Source organism: Hylobates moloch, unplaced genomic scaffold (genome assembly GCF_009828535.3).
Source record: "Hylobates moloch isolate HMO894 unplaced genomic scaffold, HMol_V3 SCAFFOLD_14, whole genome shotgun sequence".
NCBI classification, from domain to species: Eukaryota; Metazoa; Chordata; class Mammalia; order Primates; family Hylobatidae; genus Hylobates; species Hylobates moloch.
Window position 1 is genome coordinate 62480514 of NW_026652289.1, and position 20279 is coordinate 62500792.

General features: G+C 44.7%; 1 protein-coding gene across 8 annotated transcripts in view; it reads right to left on the reverse strand.

Annotated features, from left to right (window-relative positions):
- The window catches only part of DIS3L (DIS3 like exosome 3'-5' exoribonuclease), a 42481-nt gene extending 26675 nt beyond the window's left edge, over nt 1-15806 (reverse strand). The window contains exons 1-4 of one of the 8 annotated variants that reach the window (XM_032174461.2): nt 15657-15803; nt 13875-14028; nt 2140-2268; nt 256-391 (exon numbers count right to left, since the gene is read on the reverse strand). In XM_032174461.2, coding sequence (XP_032030352.1) covers nt 256-391; nt 2140-2268; nt 13875-14028; nt 15657-15726 — 489 coding nt within the window. In that variant the 5' untranslated portion in view covers nt 15727-15803. Of the gene's footprint in view, nt 1-255; nt 392-2139; nt 2269-13874; nt 14029-14565; nt 14590-14838; nt 15218-15271; nt 15494-15625 lie in introns of those variants that run through there. The other 7 variants (XM_032174460.2, XM_032174458.2, XM_032174459.2 and 4 more) reach the window with 7 other exon arrangements.
- Nucleotides 15807-20279: the final 4473 nt, after the last annotated feature.

Sequence of the window (20279 nt, forward strand, 5' to 3'; positions counted from 1 at the left end):
TTTTTTTTTTTTTTTTTTCTGTAGAGACAAGGTCTCATTAGATTGCCCAGCTGGTCTTGAACTCCTAAGCTCAAGTGATCTTCCTGTCTTGGCCTCCCAAGGGCTGGGATTATAGGCACGAGCCACCTCGCCTGGCCAAAATGGAACTTAACGTCTATTCCTCTTTTCTCTTTTCTGTGTTACCAAAGGGATCTAGAGCCTTATGGGTACTACTTAGAAAATGAGGACTCATACATATAAAACATCTGGAAATACCTTGAAAGAAATCACGAATACTCCTTCTGTTTCACTTCCATACTGCTGAATTGCCTCTTCATCTTCCGTCACCATAACGATCGGCATCCTGTCCTGGCAGTGATGATAGTACCAAACAGCTGCGTTGTATATGCTCCTGGAAAAGCAAAGGGCACGTGAGCTCTCCCCAGGCAAACACAAACTCTTGTTCAGAATTTCACATCTGGCTTTTAATTTGTTATCCTTTGGTCTATATAGATAACCATTCATTCAACAAATACTTCTGGAGTATCCTTTATAAAGAAGCCCTGGGCTGGGTGCTCTGGGGAATACAAATATGAACCAGAAAGAACCTGATTTCTCTTCCCTAAGATATCCAACCACCACTGCAACCACTTTCATTTCTTGATATGGCCTAGAAACCATGAGGCTCTGCCATCTTTTACACCGTTTAACTGGGGCAGCACACAAGATGAAAAGCTGTGTTATGTGAGGCTTAAAAGATGAAGAAACAAGTCTTTGGCTAAGAGAAAAACTAAGGTGCAAGTAGCTGAAGATCATAATCCAATAGGGTCTGATATGGAACCATGTGAAATGCCTGGAAATCTTCCAAAAAAGAACTGGAACTGGGAAACACAGAACTGGGAAACAGGTCTGGAGAACTGTGTGCAGGACTGGATTGACTGTCTGATTGAGACTGGGTCTTACTCTGTTGCCCAGGCTGGAATGCAGTGGTGAATAATGGCTCACTGCAACCTTGATTCCCAGGCTCAAGTGATCCTCCTGCCTCAGCCTCCTGAGTAGCTGGGACTACAGGTGCACGTCACCATCCCCGGCTAATTTTTAACTTTTTGTACAGATGGGGTCTCACTATGTTATCCAGGCTGGTCTCGAACTCCTGATCCTCTTGCCTCAGCCTCCCAAAGTGCTGGGATTATAAGTGTGAGCCACCATGCCCAGCTTTCAAGGTAACTTCTGAGGCACATTCCGTGTGGCTCCTCAGCAGCACTGACGGAGCCTTCGTTTCCCACAGCAGCAGCACATCCTTCACCACCTTCCCTCCATCTCCATCTCACTCTCCCTGCTTCCTCACTCCTGCTTCTGGGAATTGCTTTCCGCATAAACACTCCACACTCAAGGACTCGCTTTAGGCTCTGCTTTCAGCAGACTTAAATCAGGACACTGTATTTCTTGAAGCAGCTTTCTCAGAATTAAATGACCACTTTCAGTTTAATAAGACTAGGAGTAGGAGCCTGGCCGGGCACAGTGGCTGACATCTATAATCCCAGCACTTTGGGAGGCCAAGACAAGTGGATCGCTTGAACCCAGGAACTGAAGACCAGCCTGGGCAACACAATGGGACCCCGTTTCTACAAAATATACAAAAATTAGCCGAGTGTGGTGGCAGCTACTTGGCCTGTGTTCCCAGCTACTTGGGAGGCTGAGGTGGGAGGATAACTCGAGCTTGGGAGGTCGAGGCTGCAGTGAGTTGTGATCATACCACTGCACTCCAGCCTGGGTGACAGAGCAAACAACCCTGTCTCAAAAAAAAAAATTTAAAAAACCCAAAAAACAAAAAAGGAGCTCTTCTGTCTTCCCCATACATACATGCATTAAAGTTATGACCTCTAGGTCACTTGAATGATCCTGATAGCTGCTAGGGTCTGGGGCAAACATATTCTGGGTACCTATATCTTCCTAACTGCAATTTTTAAAAAATGTACCAGTTATATATTCAAATGATATATCTAAAATATTGACATGGTAAGCATTTTGGTGTTAATCATGGTTCCAGAATAATTGTTGGTTTGTTCTAGCGGACTATTTAGATCAACTCCCAAACAGCCAGTGATGAGGAAATGAAAGAAGACGACAGTGTAAAACAGCAGCAAGTCAGGGCCATACCTGGTCTGCCACTTCTCCATGGACTCTCCTCCTTCCCGTGGCAGATAGCAGCATTGCTGGAATTCATTAGCAAAGAGAATGCAATCATGACGCGCATCCTTCAGCAGGTTTCGCAGTTTGTTATACTGTCTGTGACACGGAGGAGAAAAAATAAATCTAACAAAGCAGGTACTCATCTATTGCTATCTCTTGCTAAGGATCAAAAAAGGATGGGGTATTTTAGAGCAAAAGATTGATTACTTCAAACCTGAAGAACATGTATTTATATTGGTCTCACTGTGCTCAGTCCTATCGGGCTGCTATTGTTTCTCGATTTTGCCTGCTAGAAGGTGCTTGGGCAGGGCCTAGTTAATTAGTTTGCAGATCAGTTAAACTCCTCTCTCCTTTCCCCTTCAGAGACTTCCAGCCATTTTATTATGTAATTATACCGCCTTACCCTGCCTAGCCCCTTCTTCAAAGCCTGAGTGCACGGAGGCAAGCAGAGAGTTTAGCACTTTATTTTTGGACCTCACTTTGCTTTATAAATGTCATTAAGCATTAATACATTTGACTTTTTGCTGGCAGCCCTAGACAAGAACATGTAAGGTAAATAAGTTTGGGGATTTATCTGTGAATTTTATTTATGCAGCCACCCTGATTTACATAAATGAGAGCTAGCCTCATCTGTCAGACAACTAACAGAAAGTTTTAAGGTTTTGTCCATCAAGAGATCCTTCCCATGGCCGAGGAAGGAGGATGGTTTGAGGCCAGGAGTTCAACACCAGCATGGGCAACATAGGGAGACCCTGGCTCTACCAAAAAATACAAAAATTAGCCAGGCGTGGTAGCGTGCACCTGTAGTCCCAGCTACTTGGGAGGCTGAGGTGGGAAGATTGCTTGAGCTTGGGAAGTCAAGGCTGCACTGGGCTGCGACTGCGCCACTACATTCCAGCCTAGGTTACCGAGCGAGACTTTGTCTCAAAAAACAACAACAAAAAAGATCCTTCCCACAATGCTGGCCGAAGCCACAAATCAAACATCAAGTCTCCTATGGGTCAGTTTCTAAGAAGGTGCTTTTCAATAGTCTAGATAATATAAAATTACAGAAAACACTGAGTTATGTTAAAGGGAGTCAACTGCCTATTTAAAGATGAATTTGCTGGGTGTGGTGGCTCATGCCTGTAATCTCAGCACTTTAGGAGGCTGAGGAAGGAGGATCGCTTGAGCCCAGGAGTTGGAGACCAGTTTGTGCCACGTAGCAAGACCCCATCTTTACACAAATTAAAAATACAAAAATTAGCTGGGCATGGTGGTACGTGCCTATAGTTCCAGCTACTCGGGAGGCTGAGGCAGGAGGGTCCTTTAAGCCCAGGAGTCTGAGGCTGCTGTGAGCTATGATTGTGCCACTGAACTCCAGCCTGGGGAACAGAATGAGACCCTGTCTCTAACAAAATAAATATAAAATAAAAATGGATTCATATTAAATCAGATTTAACACGTGTTTTAATATAATAACATTTGTACCCTTCCTTCCGCACCTCCAGCCTGCCACCATAGGTTTTAAAAATTGAGTCTTTTCATTGAAGCTAAGGCTGAACTCCCCAATGAATCTTGTTAAATGCATAAACACTGATCACCAATCTGTGTCGTCTTACACTTTATTAGAAAACAAGAACTAGATTTCACTAGGGCCGGGTGAGGTGGCTCACACCTGTAATCCCAGCACTTTGGGAGGCCAAGGCGGGAGGATCACGAGTTCAGGAGATCGAGACCATTCTGGCAAACACAGTGAAACCTCGTCACTACTAAAAATACAAAAAATTAGCCGGGCGTGGTGGCAGGTGCCTGTAGTCCCAGCTACTCAGGAAGCTGAGGCAGGAGAATGGCGTGAACCCTGGAGGCACAGCTTGCAGTAAGCCGAGATTGTGCCACCACACTCCAGCCTGGTGACAGAGTGAGACTCCGTCTCAAAAATAAAAAAATAAAAAAATAAAAAAAAAGAAATAGATTTTATTTTCTTAGTAATTCTAATTTTGAGTCACTGTGAAAAGAATCATAAATAGCAACTTGTAAAATATCTTTTTTTTTTTTGATACGGAGTCTCACTCTGTTGCCTAGGTTGGAGTGCAGTGGCACGATCTTGGCTCACTGCAACCTCTGCCTTCCAGGTTCAAGTGATTCTCCTGCCCCAGCCTCCCGAGTAGCTGGGATTACAGGAGCCCACCACCATGCCTGGCTAATTTTGGTATTTTTAGTAGAGACGGGGTTTCACCATGTTTGCCAGGCTGGTCTCAAATTCCTGACCTCAGGTGATCCCCCCGCCTTGGCCTCCCAGAGTGCTGGGATTATAGGCATGAGCCACCACGCCCGGCCATAAAATATCTTAATAAACAAAGGGATTCAGTTTCATTTCTATGAATGGCAGCTTTTCTTAACAGAATTCCACTTGTACAAACAAAAGCTGTTCCCTCACCCCTCAAGATGAGTAGAACATATTATATCAGTAATTTTCCCACTTTCACAAAGACACTATATTTTTGAGACAGGGTCTCACTCTGTCACCCAGCCTGGAATGCAGTGGCACGATCATGGCTCACTGCAGCCTCAAACTCCTCGGCTCAGATGATCTTCCCACCTCAGCCTCCTGAGTAGCTGGGACTACAAGCACACTCCACTAAGCTCGGCTAATTTTTTTTTTTTTTTTTTTTGTAGAGACGGGGTCTTGTCATGTTGCCCAGGCTGATCTCAAACTCCTGGGTTCAATCGATCCTCCTGCCTTGGCCTCCCAAAGTGTTGGGATTACAGGTGTGAGCCACCATGCCCGGATAAAGACACATTTAAAACTTATTTTAAAAGCCTCTTAGAAGAGTCTATGCCATATATATATATATATTTTTTTGAGACAGAGTCTCACTCTGTTGCCCAGGCTGGAGTGTGGTGGCACAATCTCGGCTTATTGCAAGCTCTGCCTCCCAGGTTCACGCCGTTCTCCTGCCTCAGCCTCCCGAGTAGCTGGGACTGCAGGTGCCCACCATGACACCCGGCTAATTTTTTGTATTTTAGTAGTGACGGGGTTCACCGTGTTAGCCAGGATGGTCTCGATCTCCTGACATCATGATCTGCCCGCCTCGGCCTCCCAAAGTGCTGGGATTACAGGCGTGAGCCACCGCGCCTGGCCTACACACTGTTAACAGTTTGGGCAGGCTTTCACTTTCTGCCTTACACAGTTCAGTAATGCTTAGAATTTTAAGAATGAGCACTTATTTGTTAAGTAATAGGAACGACTTTTGGAGAGATTTCATAAACATCTACAATTTGTTATTTCAGAGAAAACATTGAAAAAATATTGCCTGTTCTTCCTGACTTTGTCCCCTAGAAGTTTTTGTTCCCTTTACCTACCATCATATTTTGTGCACCATTACAAAGAACCTGAACTTACTGTAGTTATTTGTTTACAAATGATCTCCCTTGCTAAGCATCCTTCATTTAGAAAATCTTTGCTTCTATGTGCCAGGTCTGCTGGGGGAGGTGAGGGCTGCTGCACTGAATGCCCTTGGGAACACCAACTAGACATCCCACTGCATCTGAATAGTGTCCTATGGCATAGATAGGGCAGTGCCCCATGTCTGCAGCAAAGAAAGGAAAAATAGACATACCATACAATCCAGTAATCCCACTTCTGGGTATATACCCAAATTGAAAGCAAGAACTCAAACAGACATTTGTATATCTATGTTCGTAGCAACATTACTCACAGTACATAGGCAAAAGGTGGAAGCAATCTATCAATGGATGAATGGATAAACAAAATGTGGAATATATTATTCACATTTAAAAAGGAAGAAAGTTCCAACACATGCCATAACATGGATGAACCCTGACACATTATGCAGAGTGAAATAAGCCACTCACAAAAGGACAAACACTGTGTCATTCCAGTTACATGAGGTACTGAGGGTAGTCAAATTCATAGAGATGGAAAGTAGAATAGCAGAATAGGGGCCAAGGAGGGGAGATAGTGTTTAAGGGGTATAGAGTTTCAGTTAGGACAGATGAAAAGTTCTGGAGAAAGATGCTGGTGATGGCTGACAACAAGGCATATGTTTTTAATGCCCCTGAACTGTGCACTTAAAAATAGTTAAAATGACAATTTTATGTATGTACATTTTACCACAATTTAAAATAAAGCTATGCTACTTGGCAAAAACAAACCAAACATAACACAGAACCACCCATTTCAGTGGGATAAGTGCCTGAAAGGAGAAGACGGGAGGGATGGGAAGGCTTCTTGGAGTAGGTGACCCATGAGCTCTGAAGGATGAATAAGAGTGAGTGGAGACAAAGGGCCCAAGAGACGAGAGCAGGGCAGAACGTCCGAGACAGCAGACAGTAAGGCTTACTTCAGTGCTTTACCCGCAGGTGCTGAATCAATGCTTTCCAAATGAACAAATGAATGCACAGCCCTACATGATAACAGTGATCCAAGTGCAGGATAATAACGCCCCTGAATAAACTGACATTTCCAGAGCCCTGCTGCCTTTTGCTAAGCTTCATAGACATCACTGCATTTGTTTTCACACCTTCACTTCAGACCCAGGGTTTTTGTTTTTGCTTTTGTTTTTTTGAGACAGGAACTTGCTCTGTCGCTCAGGCTGCAGAGGAGCAGCGCTATCATGGCTCCTTGCAGCCTCAAACTCTCAGGCTCAAGTGTTCTCCCACCTCAGCCTCACAAGTAGCTAGGACTACAGACGCAGGCCACCATGCTCAGCTAATTTTTTTGTTTTTTTGTATTGAGACAGGGTCTCACTATGTTAGCCAGGCTTATCTCAAATTCCTGAGCTCAAGCAATCTTCTTGCCTCGGCCTCCCAACATGCTGGGCATGAACCACCGTGCAGACCCAGGGATTCCTGAATTCTGTTCTCTGCAAATACTGATGTGCCTGCCACAAGCCAGTCCCAGGGGTTACCACCAGATTAGAGTAATGACAATCCTTCCTAATATTTAGAAAAATATATCACTTAACAAAAAATGTTCTCAATTTTAAGTTTCCCTCCCATATATATTTTCTTAGACTTTTAGTGCAAGCTTCCATTTGTTAGCTACCTATCAGCCAGATAAAACAAATGAACAAATGGCAAAAGAATATTAATGCAGAAAGCAGGAAACAAACAGCGAATCACTCTGAGTGTGACAGTCGGGTTTGCTTGTAGATGTGGGCTTACAGTTATAATTTAATAGCACATACATATGATATAGTCATATTTTTTGCTAGTCAGGATTTTGTAGTGCATATGATGGGACTAGATAGATGAATATCCTGCATGGAGTCAGCAAACAGCACCATGTGCCTTAAGCAAATTCGACCAGAATGACAGGAGAACAATGGTTTCAGACAGTCAAGTACAAGCCAGGCGTGGTGGCTCTTGCCTGTAATCCTAGCACTTTGGGAGACTGAGGCGGGAGGATCACTTGAGGTCAGGAGTTTGAGACCAGCCTGGCCAACTTGGCAAAACCCTATCTTTACTAAAAATACAAAAATTAGCCAGGCATGGTGGTGGGTGCCTGTATTCCCAGCTATCCAGGAGGCTGAGGCAGGAGAACTGCTTGAACTCAGGAGGCAGAGGTTGCAGTGAGCTGAGATGGCACCACTGCACTCCAGCCTGGGTGACAGAGTGAGACTGCTTCTCATAAATAAATAAATAAATATAAATTCAGCTCTTACAGAAAAACCTTAGTTCCCTGGACTGGCTTGGATGTTTTCTAAAACTCCATCATCTTAATGTTTTAAGCAATTTCTTAGAGGGGCAGTTAAACCTACCTTCTTTAGGTTGTTTTTTTTCACTATTTTTATTCAGTGGTGACCTTACCTACAGATGCAACATCCCTTTCCGCTGCTGACTGTTCTAAGGATTAGAAGTGGGAGTCCCACACCAGTGGAAAGACCTACAAAGTGAATTCTGTACTAAATGTATTTCATCACCTGGATTTTGCAGAACCCAGGTAGGGTCTCACAGACTTACCTTCAGAGACCATTGAGTTTTCTACAAGTTTATATTGCCATTTATATTAGACAATACTCACAAAACATTTTTATGGAGTACATTTGGGGCCATCTGAACGACTGCCTTCTAACTGCACTGCCATTTGGCGTAGTGCAGCCCTCTCAGATGCCCCAGAGACACTTCAAACTCTTGACCTTGACTCCCCTGCCCCCAGGCTTCCTCTAGTGTTCCCTCTCTCCATCCAGTCATGTAGGCCAGAAACCTCAGTGATATCCTTGACCCCACCTTCCCCGCCATCTCACATACCTAAATCTATCACTAGTTCTAGAGATTTTAAAAAAGAGCAGCTTTATTGAGATATAATTCACATACCATAAAATTTGCCCTTAAAACACACACAGTTCAGTAGTTTTTAGTATAGTCACAGTTATGTAACCATCACCATCGATCTAATTACAGAACATTTTAATCACTAGGAAAAGAAACCTGTATCCATCCATTAAGCAGTCATTGCCTGTTCCCCTTGACCTCAGTCCCCGGCAACCACTAATCTACTTTCTGTCGCTATTGATATACCTATTCTGGACATTTTACATAAATGGAATTATACAACATATGATGTTTTTATGTGTGCGCTGGCTTATTCCACTTAACATGTTTTTGTGGATTATCCACGTTGTAGCATGTATCAGTACGTCATTCCATCTTATGGCTGAATAATATTCCCCTGTATGGATAGTCCACATTTTGCTTAACCATAATCAATTAACGGACATTTGGGATGTTTCCATGTTTTGGCTATGATGAAGAAAGTTGCCATGAACATTTGTGTATGATGTTTTCATTTTTATTTATTTATTTATTTTTGGAGATGGAGTCTTGCTCTGTCACCCAGGCTGGAGTGCAGTGGAGCGATCCCGGCTCACTGCAACCTCCACCTCCCAGCTTCAAGCAATTCTCATGTCTCAGTCTCCCGAGTAGCTAGGACTACAGGCGCGTGTCACACACAGCTGGCTAATTTTTTGTATTTTAGTAGAGATGGGGTTTCACCGTGTTGCCCAGTCTGGAACTCCTGAGGTCAAGCAATCCACCCAACTTGGCCCATCAAAATGTTAGTATTACAGGCGTGAGCCACTGTGCCCGGCTGTGTATGATGTTTTCAGTTTCAATGTTGACATGTTTTCAATTATCTTAGTTATACACTTAGGAAGTTTTATAGATTTTTACCTATTAAATAGGTCTTGGAAACATCTATTTCTATCTCTAAGCTACCAACATTCCTTCATCTGGACTAAAGCAAAAGCCTCCTCCCTTTTTTCCAGGCCTCTTCTCTACCTGGCCCAGTAATCCCTTTTTTTTTTTTTTTGAGATGGAGTTTTGCTCTTTTGCCCAGACGGGAGTACAATGGCGTGATCACGGCTCACTGCAACCTCCGCCTCCCAGGTTCAAGCAATTCTCCCACCTCAGCCTCCTGAGTAGCTGGGATTACAGGCACCCACCATCATGCCTAGATACTTTTTGGATTTTTGTAGTGATGGGGCTTCACCATGTTGGCCTGGCTGGTCTTCAACTCCTGACCTCGGGTGATCCACCCACCTCCACCTCTGAAAGTGTTGGGATTACAGGTGTGAACCACCACTGAGTAATCCTTTTAGGACAGGAATCTGATCATGTTATCCCATTTTGCTTAAAACTTTTCCCTGACATCCCTGAGGCCATGAGGCCTTCCATCCCACCCAGGCATTCTTTCGGCTCCTGGGGTGTGCCACAGGCCCCTCCCCATGGGCCCCAGGCATTTTCCTCTACCTTGAAAGCTTTCCTCCACTCTGCCTGGTTTATGCCAACCCTTGGACCTCCACCTAGGCGTCCCCCTCAGAAAAGCCCTTCCTTGCCTCCCTGGGTGGTCTGGGCTGTCCTGGCGCGCCGTCCCTGTGCTTCAGTGCATTTGTCACAGTTGCAGTTCTGCATCTGTTTGTGTAATTGCCCGATTACTGCCTGTCACCCTGCCAGGACTCTGTCTACTTTGGTTCGCCACTGTACCCTCAGTGCTAGCAGTTTCTGGCACATATAGTCTCTTGGTGAACATTTGTTGAATAAACCAACACACATGTGAACACATGAACATGGTGGACAAAACAGCCTTACAGAGTTGTCAGGGGGACTCCTCATTAAATAAGCATTTATTTGAAGATTATTAGATGGCAGAACATGTGATTATCCTGAACGACTTAAGACCTGACATTAGTCATACTGTTCTTTGCAATACACTTATGAGAACAAGCATTCTCTGCTTTGATATTATTGAAGTCAAAATAGGAAATCTTATTACAAATATAACCAGATTAAAGGCTATGTCTTTCCATTGTTAAACCTAACTCTGGTGATTTCGTTTCAGCAAAACAATGTTATCTGTCACATTGAATAATGTTCATTTGCAGTTTTCTGATTTTGTAACTTTGATTATTTAACTTAAACTAGGGTTGTATTAAAGTACTTAAATATGAGGACTTATACTGAGATTTATGTTTAAACACATTTAAATAACAATAGAAGAAAATAACACTGGGTATCCAGGAGGATTTTTTTCTTTTAGAAACAAGATTGATATATCACTCATGTTGAGAACACTGAGGTACTGGATGGGGAGTTAGATCATGTGACCTTTCAGATCTCTCCAACCATAATATTCTACGATTCCAATCTTTATTTATTTATTTATTTTTTGAGAGAGTCTCGCTCTTGTTGTCCAGGCTGGAGTGCTGTAGCATGATCTCGGCTCCCCACAACCTCCGCCTCCCGGGTTCAAGCGATTTTCCTGCCTCCATCTCCTGAGTAGCTGGGATTACTGGCCTGAGCCACGTCATCTGGCTAATTTTTGTATCTTTAGTAGTGACAGGATTTCACCATGTTGGCCAGGCTGGTATCAAACTCCTGACCTCAAGTGATCTACCTGCCTCGGCCTCCCAAAGTGCTGAGATTATGGGCGTGAGCCACTCAGCCTGGCCTGATTCCAATCATATATACCATCAAGAAACAGAAACATGAAATATGGAGACTCTCTGAAGCTACACAGAAGGAATTCGGGAGGGAGTCAAAAGGAACAAGCAAAGCATTCTATACCAGACACCAGACGGGACCAGGGATTATTAACTGACAAAACTTTCCTAACCAAGAATGTTCCTCAAAGCATATTGGATAAAATGAACTATTTACTCACATCTCAAAAATCTCCAAGGAAGAACTGAAAAACAAAACAAAATGTTCCCCAACATTAAATGAACAAAACACTAGAGAGCTTCTGCTAGGCCAAGTTCAGTTAAATATAAAAAGTTAATTATCACCAAAAAAATGGTAAGTATGTAAAGTAATGCATATGCTAATTAGCTTGATTTAGCCTTTCCACAATGTATACATATTTTAAAACATCATGTTGTATACCATAAATATATATGATTTTTTTAAATACGTTTTTTAATAGAGACAGGGGTCTCACTATGTTGCACAGATTGGTCTTGAACTGGGCTCAAGTTATCCTCCTGTCTTGGCCTCCCAAAGTGCTGGGATTATAAGTATGAGCCACTGGGCCTGGCCAAATATATACAATTTTAATCTGTCAATTAAAAAAAGTCAAATAACTTACACTTAACACTTAGGAAGGCTGAATTAATAAAGCAAATCTCCTAGATCTTATGTATTCAATGCCTATTATTAATTTGAAAGTTAGCCTTCAATAAATGACACTTTCTAGTGCTCAGACAATTTGGGTCATTTAGCTATGTCAACCTGAATGCACCTGCTGGTTGCTTAACAGGTAAACAAAGTGCCAAGTCCCAGATTTGCCGATTTCTTCCTCTTCTTCAATCATACTCGTAATACGCCTTAAAGACCAGTCTCAAATCCATTTCCCCCAAAGGATTTTCTGGCCTATTCACTCCACTCCACGTTTACTTCTGCACTTTGCATAGTCCACATTAAATTATCCTTCGTGTGTCTAAGGCACTTCATAATAACTGTCTTGTTTCTTCTATCTAACCCCAGCAAGACAATAGGTTTGTTATGAGAGGGACTGAGACTTATTTTGGGCCGGGCACCGTGGCTTATGCCTGTAATCCCAGCACTTTGGGAGGCCGAGGCAGGCAGATCATGAGGTAAGGAGTTCGAGACAAGTCTGACCAACATGGCGAAACCCTGTCTCTACTAAAAATACAAAAATTAGCCGGGCGTGGTGGCGTGCAGCTGTAATCCCAGCTACTCAGGAGGCTGAGGCAGGAGAATCACTTGAACCCAGGAGGTGGAGGTTGCAGTAAGCCGTGAGCCGAAATCACGCCACTGCACTCTAGCCTGGGCGACAGAGCCAGTCTCCATCTCAAGAAAAAAAAAAAAAAAGACTTCTTTTTTATTCCCCAAGGCCTGGAACTAAGAGCTTAAAAAGTGCTTACCCAACGAACAAAATCAGGGTGTTATCATATGGCCCTATTTCATAACTCCTCATCTTTTGTTTTCACATTTAGTATATTCAAAGACATGGTAAGGCAGTGGAGAACCAATAGTTTTTCATCAAGTTAACTACTCTTGAAATGTTCAGGAGAAAAAAACCATTTAAATTCCAACTCTTTGTCTTTGAATGTCCCAGGAATTGGTTTCTAAAACAATCCTTAACATTAAAAATATTTTAGAAAACAGAAGTTGAAAAGGCTCGCAGTGTGTTAGCAATCCGAATGATAACAACAAATTGATTTTAGTAGCAGAAACTGAAATATGACACCTGGAGCAGCATTTAAATTTGGATGTGTATAAACATCTGTATCTTGGTGTCTGAACAAAATCAACTTGAAGCTCATTTAAAAATATTCTATCTGAAAAAACCTGTACACAATCTGGTTAATGTATGTTTTTTGAACTGATCATATAATAAGAGGACAACTTGTTATTTTCATATACAAATAAAAACACTTCATCTTTTATTACCAAGGTCTGAAGAAACCACAACATTTTAAAAAAGAATAAATGCATAGTTGGTGCTTATTAAATAACTTAGAGTGTTAAGAGGTTGGACGTATAATTCTAATATGCTATTTCCATATAGTCTTAAGTTCAAGTCATAAACCTTTCCCAACATTAAAGGAAGCAAAATCGCTTTTTAAAGTATTTGTTTAAAAGGTAGACAACTATTCTTCATTTAAGTACAAGGCAAGAATTTTAGACTGGTTCAATTAGAAAGCCTTTGTTTAGCAAATACAATGACTATGGCTGGTAGTTACACTAGTAATCTAAAAATAAAACAAGCTATTTCTGGTTTCATTGAATAAATCATTACAAGTACAATTTGCATCCCCAATAAAGGAGTCTAAAATTTAAAAATAAAGTACTCTTTTCCCCAAGAAAAGAATGTATGCTTCTAAAACAATGTATCTATAAATAAGATTAAATAATACACATTATCAACAAGAAATAAGCAATAACCCTGCCACTATAAAAATGCAAGCCAAAAGCCAATTCACACTAGAATCTTAAATACCCACATACTGGGACACTGCAGTTTACTGATCTACAGTCAGATCTCTTGGCCAGGTGTTGAAGCAGAAATATAAAATAATGTTACTGCATTCCTCACTATCAAAGAGAATACGAAATTAGTTTAAAAAGTCCTTTCTGACAAAATAATGAATTCCTCCCATCCCCCTCCAACAAGGGACCTTTTCTAAGTGGGGGGAACCTATACCATATAGAAATAAAGAATGCAAAACGTATACCTCCGGCCTCTTTGATGCTGCACAGCTTGACAAGCTGTCTGCATGAAAATAATTCCCTTCAACTCAGGAAACTCAAGGATCTCAAGATAATCTTGAACAACTTTCCAGTCTGGGATCACGTAATGAGTCACATCACTAGACAAGAGTTTCCCATCTGAAACATAATTCAAAATTTAAGAGATTAGACAATGTTTTCAAACCTGGTTTATTTAAATGTCACGGTGCACTGGCATGCAAAATAACTTCCAGTCTTAACTCCATAGTGGGAGTTTTTAAAAGACAAATCTACTTTGGCAGAGGCCCAAAGTTCAGGTATATTGAGCACCCTCATTTTTTTGGAAGCTGTGATAAATACAAGCTCAACGTGGTTTATGGTGTTGCCAGAGGTGCCGGAGAGGATGGCTGATTTAACAACGAACAAGCACATTTTCAGCATAACCTGAATATTTCAGTGTTAACTCATCATTGACAAACACATTCGAATGAAGCACCCCCACATTTATACCACTTGTGTATGATGCCCAGCAATTTAAAGTTGGCTCTCTGTCAAGCTTCTGCACGTGCTCAGCAGCCTCCAAGGGCCAGAAAGATTGAATAGAGAAAATGCTCCGTGCAAGCAACGTGCAGAGGTGGGGTTTCCACCAGGCCCGCATCTGAGAGCTGGTTAGCCAAGCTCTAACAAAATGTTCACCTTAATCACAATGTTTGGGGGATTCCACACATTCGCTGACAAGGACCCACATCCCATGCTCATCCTCCCATGGGGTAAGAGAGCCAGTAACGTGCATCGTTCTATCGGCCACCCTTGCGGCCTAGAAACCAAGGACTGGGGCCCAGAGTCCCCAGTCCAACTTCCCCGTGACCTTCCTCTCCAGTGCGGGCCCAGAGAGTTCACAAATCTACGGTGAAGTGGCTCTCCACTGGGGGAAACGTCTGGGGCACCAGTGCGGGCAGGTCAGGAAACCTGTGGCTGCAAAGCAGTTGATGTCAGCTTCGCAGCAGCAGCAGCTGGCCGGTAGCTCCCAGCTCGGGACCTCCCCATTTCTCCGCCGGGCGAGGTTGCGGCGGGAGGAGGCCTCGGCTTCCGCACCCTGGGGCCCCTCTGAGGAGCCAAACCACCCGGCCTCCGGCATGGGGTGCGGGTCTCTCGGGCCCTCCCATTGGACAGGGCGGAGCAGTCCGGGAGTCCCGGGCAGGACGCCCCGGAAGCCGCGGACCCGGGCCGCCGGGTCCCGACCAGCAGAGGGCCGGGGGTGAGGCCGGCTGGCGGGCGCAGGCCGCGGGGCCTACGCCTCGGTGTCCACGCCGCTGGCGCTCTGCCTCCGGGCCGCGCTCACCCCCTCACTGCGGCCGCCCGCTCCCGCTGGCCCCGTCCCCGCCCCGGCCCCGGCCCTGACCGTGGCTGCAGGCTGCGGGCTGCGGGCAGAGCGGGCTGTGGCAGGGCACGCAGGGCCGCAGGTAGTGCTCGCGCACGATCCGCAGCGTGCGGCCCTGGAAGGTCCTCAGCAGCAGCACCTTCTCCCGCTTCTGCAGCATGGCGGCGTGCCTCCTGGCGGGCGCGGCAGAGGCAAGGCCGCGGCTTCGGACCCGCCCCTCGGCCCTGGGCTCCGCGGCTCCGGAACCGCCGTAACTGCCGCGCCCGGGGGAGGCCCGGAGCTACACACTCCAGGCTGGGGCCCGGCCCTCCCGGCCTCAGTTTCTTCCCTTCCCTCAGTGGCCTGGACCAGGGCGGAGGGATGGAAACGACCTACCCCAGAGACGGAGGGAAGACTAGGATGATACCTGGACGGCAGGTGAAGAAGGGCTGGGCGCAGCTGTCCAAGATTAGGAGACTTTGTCCCCCCAGGTCCATGTGGGAATGGAGCCGCCGTATTAATACTAACACTGGGTAATTAATGTTTTCTCTTCGTTGCTCTCGTTATCTCCAAACGAGGTAAAAGACTCAGCAAATAAGCCGGCAACCCTGCCAGCCGAACATTTCCAAAAAGTTATGTTCATTTTAAATTACACGTACTTTTTAAAAAGTTTTTTTCTTTTTTTGTAGAGATGGGAGGGTGAGGGGGGCGGGTCTTGTTCTGTTGGCCCGGCTGGTCTTAAGCAATCCACCTGCTTCGGCCTCCCAAAGTGTTGGGATTATAGGTGTGAGCTGCTGCGCCTGGCCTTTCATGTTCTTTTTAAAATTTATTTATTTGTTTTGGTATCCCTATTGAAGTTATCATGTACTTATATAGTCAAACAATGCAGTTAAAATGAAAACCAATCTCTTCCCTTGAAGCACTGTTCCACTCCAACTTTTACAGCTTTTGCAGCCTCTGGCAAAGGATTTCTCCTTTAAACTGCCACTGTGACACAGTCACAAACGTCCATGTTTGTATTAATAACTTTTTTTTTTTTGGACAGGGTCTTGCTGTGTCACTCAGGCTGGAGTGTAGTGCATGATCATGGCTCACTGCAGCCCCCGAACTCCTGGGCACAAGCGATCTTCTCCACCACGCCTAGCATTTTTTTTTTTTTTTTTTTGTAGAGATGGGAGTGTCTCACTATGTTACCCAGGCTGGTCTCCAACTCCTGGGCTCAAGTGATCCTCCCACCTCAGCCTCCCAAAGTGCTGGGATTACAGGCGTGAGCCACCACGCCCAGCCTGTAGCTCTTGATAAAGAGATACACAGAGTCTCTTCTGAGATCACACACCCTTGATTGGATAGAATCCACTGTTCTTCCAAGGACTCAACTAAGACTTTTGAGCTGCACTAGCAGCTTTGTATACGTGTCCCATTTAATTTCCACAACAAGTCAAAGGAGTGGGGCATTATCATTCCTATCTTATAGACTATAAAACAGGGTTAGGGAAGTTAAGTGGCCAAGGTTACCCAGTTATTAAGTGGTGGGATCAATATTCAAGCCAGAATGTGACTGAATTGAAAGCAGGCTCGTAAGTAATTACCGTGCTATTCAGAGATGAGTAAAATACAGGTCCTGCATTTAGGGACTTTATAGTCTGCTTGGTGAGCTCCAGTTAAGGCAGCTCAACCAGCTGGCTGGAAACATCAGACTTCCTGTGATGCTGAAGCAGGCAGAACTGAGGATGCCCCGTTGGATGGCTCTTGTCACTCTACGGGAATGCATTAAAGAGAGCCATGATCTCCCACTCATTGTACTTCCATGTCAAGTTACCCTGCAGTGTGAGCTGATGTGAATGAGATCTGAGGTGGAATTGCACGAATTAGGAAAACAGCACACAGCTGGCCTGTAAGGCAACCAGCAGTGCAGGAGACTGTCCCTAATTCAGGAGGTCAGTTCTGGACAGCCCAGAGGACAGTCAAGTTGCCAGATTTGTCCCCTACATAAATATGTTCCAGGCAGCTGCCCACAGTTCCCTCCAAAGCTCCCCCATGTTCATTTTTCTTTTATTTCTGATTATACCAGGTTATGGGGGGGTGTTGATTAGATACTAATATGCCCATAACATCGCTCTTTAGCACTTGGTAGCTTTAAACTTTCTTCAAATTGGGACAAATGATCTTTTAAGGAAGAGAGTGTGTCTGAGGTTCTATTGAAAGTTGGCTTTATTAGTATTTTAAATAATTCAGGGTCCATTAAGCATTTCCTTTGCTTGCATTCTGGCAATAATGTATAAATTATGTTTTATTTTTTTTATTTTTATTTTTTTTTGAGACGGAGTCTCGCTCTGTCCCCCAGGCTGGAGTGCAGTGGCGCGATCTCGGCTCACTGCAAGCTCCGCCTCCCGGGTTCACGCCATTCTCCTGCCTCAGCCTCCCGAGTAGCTGGGACTACAGGCAATTTTTTGTATTTTATAGAGACGGGTTTCACCTGTTACCAGGATGGTCGGACTCTGACCTCTGATCCCCCCTCGGCCTGCTTGAGCCACCGCGCCCGGCCAAATAATGTTTTAAAAAGCATGATTTCTTAATTCTTGGAACTAATGAGCTAAAATGAACAAGAATGCCTTTTTGTTGGTTGGTTGGTTGGTTTGCCTCACAGGCCATCTGATGCCTCTTGCCTGAAAATAGGTATCTATACCTGTAAGAATAAGCCAGTTTATGCTGTGGTAATATGCAACTTTAAAAATCTCAGTGACTTGGCCAGGTGCGGTGGCTCATGCCTGCAATCCCAGCACTTTGGGAGGCCGAGGAGGGCAGATCACCTGAGATCAGGAGTTCAAGACCAGCCTGACCAACATGGAGAAACCTCATCTCTACTAAAAATACAAGCTGGGCGTGGTGGTGCATGCCTGTAATCCCAGCTACTCGGGAGGCTGAGGCAGGAGAATCGCTTGAACCTGGGAGGTGGAGGTTGCAGCGAGCCAAGATCATGCCATTGCACTCCAGCCTGGGCAACAAGAGCAAAACTCCGTCTCAAAAAAAAAAAAAAAAAAAAAAAAAATCTCTGTGACTTAAAATGACAAGATGTTGCCTGGGCACCAAGAGGCTCTGCTCTGTGCTCTTTTCTAGGACCAGGCCCTCTCTGGAACACAACTGTGGTCATTGGCAAAGGAAAAAAGTCCCCCAGAGAGTCTCATCCCAGCAATTAAAAGCTCAGTCCAGAAGTGACACATTTCAATTCTGCCTATTGACCACACAATAGTGGTGGGTGGGGCAGGAAGTGTGTGCCGCCTCATGGCCTGAAGGCAGAGCACTGAAGCCTTTTGGTGAACAGCATCAGTGACTACCTGAGTGACCTAGCTCAAATCCCTTATTCCTAAATGAGTCAGTCTGCTCTGCCAGCGCCTTAACCTTTGTTGCTTGTGACTACTCCAGCTCAGCCCACTATCTGGTCTCTGCTTGGGCATTCTACTGCTCACCTCTTTTCACATTTGATGTGTCTTTCCCAAACTCCATGACCCCATAGGCCAAGGATACATCACCACATTATCTCTAATCTTTATCACAACTCTTCAGTGTAAATATGTGATTTCTTGTGGCAGAGACTGGTTCTGGCTCTCTGTTTGCCAAATCCATGCCCTCTTTTTCTCTGGGTACAGAAATAAACCACATTTCCTAGCTTGCCTTGCACATACACAGGTGTGGCCATGCGACTGAGTCCTAGTTGGCGGAATATAATGGCACCATTTCCAGGCCTGGCCCATAAAAACCTCCCATGCATGCTCCTTTTCCTGTTCTACGAGCTGGAGACCAGTGCCCGGGGGATTTTGGAAACCAGCATTAGAGATGGCAGGCCCCTCATCAACTTGGGTCCCTGAAGGACTGTTCAGAGCAGAGAGCTATTGCCTTTGACCCAGGAGCATCCACAGTGGATTCTTTTTTTTTTTTTTTTTGAGACAGAGTGGCCCAAGCTGGAGTGCGGTGATGCAATCTTGGCTCACAGCAACTTCTGCCTCCTCGGTTCAAGCGGCGGTCTTGCCTCAGCCTCCCGAGTTGTTGGGACTACAGGCACAAGCCACCATGCCCAGCTAATTTTTGTGTTTTTAGTAGAGACGAAATTTCACCATGTTGGCCAGGCTGGTCTCAAACTCCTGACCTCAGATGATCCCGCCAGCCTCAGCTTCCCAAAGTGTTGGGATTACAGGCATGACCCACCACGCCTGGCCCACAGTCGACTCTTGTAAGGGAAAAATAAACTTTTATTACAGCACCTATCATCACCCTAACTAATTACTCTCTTTATAAAGGAGATTAAGGAACTTGTCCAAGAGTTGTGTAGGGCTATTTGTTCCAGAATCCTTCACTAGATATTAAATGTCATCAAGAAGCTGCTCAAGATTTCTTTTTTCTTTTCCTTTTTTTTTTTTTTTTTGAGACAGAGTCTTGATTTGTCACCCAGGCTGGAGGGCAGTGGCGAGATCTCCACTCACTGCAACCCTTGCCTCCTAGGTTCAAGCGATTCTCCTGCCTCAGCCTCTTGAGTAGCTGGGATTACAGGCGTGTGCCACCACACCCGGCTAGAAGCTGCTCAAGATTTCTAGGGCAGTTCTAAATTGCACAGTTCTCTAGGAGGTGGGAGAGCATCAGTGGCCTGCGTGTTCCGGTTTGGTCTGGGCTACAGTGCAACACTGGGAAGGATGCCTGGGGGTTGCTTCTCCTTTCAGTTTTCCCTTTCCTTGTCAATCCAAGTGCAGATGGACAGCCTGACATCCGTACAGAAGAATGCTGTGACAGCTTTCAGTACTCTGTTGCCGATAGAAATCTGTGACTGTGGCTTGTTTTCTTTGGTGCATGACTTCAATCTTCAGGCTGAGCACCAGTGTGCTAACACTGCAGAGGAGTTTGTAGCATTGACATGACTTCTTGCAGATGTGCTCTTGGAGTGCAGCCATCAGCAACTACTGGATTGTAATCAAAAGGTCTCATCAAAAAATTAGCCTGGGGTGGGGTGGGACATCTTTGCAAAGGGCTAAGAGGACGGGGGTTAAACGTGTAGAAGAAA